The following is a 2,083-nucleotide window of genomic DNA, read 5'->3' on the forward strand; positions in this document are numbered from 1 at the left end:
TTTTCACATAAAATTGCAGCAACTTTATATATTAGTTCTTAGATCTAATTTGCTCAAGTTTTCTTAGCTGTCCTTGTGTGTTGTACTTTCAGGAATATCCAGGCAACAGAATTGATATTAAGACACGTTCAGAGAAATTTTTAGGATAGAAAGTTGAAAAAATAGGACTTTGGAACCGGTTTTTGGAGGAAGTTGAGATTCAGAATAATGGACTTCAGATTTGAACTTTCCAATGAATCCACTCGTGAGGAAAAAATTGATGGGATTATCCACATCGGTTCTAAAAGCGGTTGGTAGTTAGTTTATAAGTATGTGAGAAAGCCTCACCTCTTGAACTAGCTTTTTTGGGGCTAAGAGAGGCCTAAGACCACCCAACATTAGTATCAGAGGCCAGATTCAACTAACAAGTCCCGGCCCAACAGTCTACAGGAGGAACCCGTTGTATTTGCTCTGACCTAGACCCGATACGTGAGGGAGAGATTATTGGGGTTATCCTACATCGGTTGTGGAAGGAGCGGGTGATCACTTTATAAGTGTGAGGAAAATCCTCACCTCTTAAGTTAGTTTTTAGGGCTGGGAGAGGCCTCTTCCACAACCGATGTAAAATAACCCCAACACATATCAAGTAAGGCATTCTTAGGGGGGGTAGGAGAGCACTATATCATGTCTTGAATACTAGAAGAAAAGCACCTATACCTAACAAAAGTATGTGAATACCCAAAATTGTAGTTAAATTTTTTTTTTTGATAGGCAATTAACTTAACATAGTTACCACGACAGAGTACTTTTCAGATTCAACCGGAAGAATTACCACAATATTATATCTTGACATCATTTTTTGTGAAACTGGTAAGAGAAAATAGTATTACCTCTGAAGTTTGTCCTTCTTTTGCGAATGCAATAGGTGATTAAGAGCACCACAAAGACTACGCCAATGGCAGCTCCAATTACCACTATCACCTTCATCGTTTGGTTCTCCTTCAACTCTGAAGCAGACATTCTAATGTACAGATCCTGCCCATTAGCCGGAAACTGTCTAATATCAAGCAGGTCACCATACCAGATGGCGCAGCCACTACCTCCTCCTCTGATGTCTGAGACTGTGTAGGCCATACAGGAACAATTGCTCAAGCATTTGACCCTGCATTGCTTGAGATTCAAACTTTCATCCACCCAAGAATTTGTTGTATCTGGCAGTTTGAGCCCAACAAGTTTTACAAACCCATCTTTATGCTTATCCTGGCAACTCAATTTCTTACTGCGTAGACACCCTTGAGACCAATTCTCTGGATTCCATGTTTCTGCTGACTTAGGCTTGAACCCTTTTAAACATTGACAGACAGGCGACTCACCAATGATACAATTTCCATAAGCACCACAAAGGTTGTATTTGTCACAGTTGTCTTTTGGCGCATATGCATACAGGCTCCAAGCTTTTTTGGCTTCGATCCATATGAAGCGCTGATGCGAGGAGAGTGTCTGGTTCAAAACTAGTCTTGAGATCACAGACTTATTGATCAGATGGTATATGTAGTACGCTTCATCCTTGTTGGACACAAACTTGTAGTCAAAAACCGGGTTGACCTTCAACTCCTGCTCACCGCTGTTATGAACGCCGTTCCACGGGCCGCCCCGGTAGTACTTCTCAGAGCCTTTCTTCATGACATTATCAGGGTAGTTATGAAGCTCAAGACCCCAGGTAAGATCTCCGGGAGATGGATCATCTGAACTCTTCCACGCAGATAGGCGCCGTTCCAGACCAGTCCTTAAGTCCCATCCGAACTTCATCCCCGGTAACAATGTATCAGAAGGATAGTCAAAGCTTTGCCACAGATAGTTTTCTGGATTTTCTTCTTTTTCCTGATCATCTCTTAGTACTAGATTTCCTGAATCTAAAAGCTGTGCTATTGGATTCCAAGCCTCTTTCGTTGAATTCGCCGACCAAACAACAGTCCTGTTCTGGCCGAGAAGTAGGAGATTACCTGAGCCGTTTACCATCAACACGCCGGACAAATCCTTGATTGGGTTGCGCCGGTTTGCTACCCAAACAACAGTTCTGAGAGGGATATTCTTGTACCAAATT

General features: G+C 42.2%; 1 protein-coding gene across 1 annotated transcript in view; it reads left to right on the plus strand.

Moving 5' to 3' along the window:
• LOC132174522 (uncharacterized) overlaps positions 1-2,083 on the plus strand; it is a 13,800-nt gene that overhangs the window by 5,810 nt on the left and 5,907 nt on the right. The window contains exons 8-11 of the mRNA XM_059586164.1: positions 905-1,102; positions 1,426-1,477; positions 1,568-1,699; positions 1,876-1,970. Of these exons, the coding sequence (XP_059442147.1) occupies positions 905-1,102; positions 1,426-1,477; positions 1,568-1,699; positions 1,876-1,970 (477 nt within the window). The remainder of the gene's footprint in view (positions 1-904; positions 1,103-1,425; positions 1,478-1,567; positions 1,700-1,875; positions 1,971-2,083) is intronic.

Source organism: Corylus avellana, chromosome ca3 (genome assembly GCF_901000735.1).
Source record: "Corylus avellana chromosome ca3, CavTom2PMs-1.0".
Classification (NCBI taxonomy): Eukaryota; Viridiplantae; Streptophyta; class Magnoliopsida; order Fagales; family Betulaceae; genus Corylus; species Corylus avellana.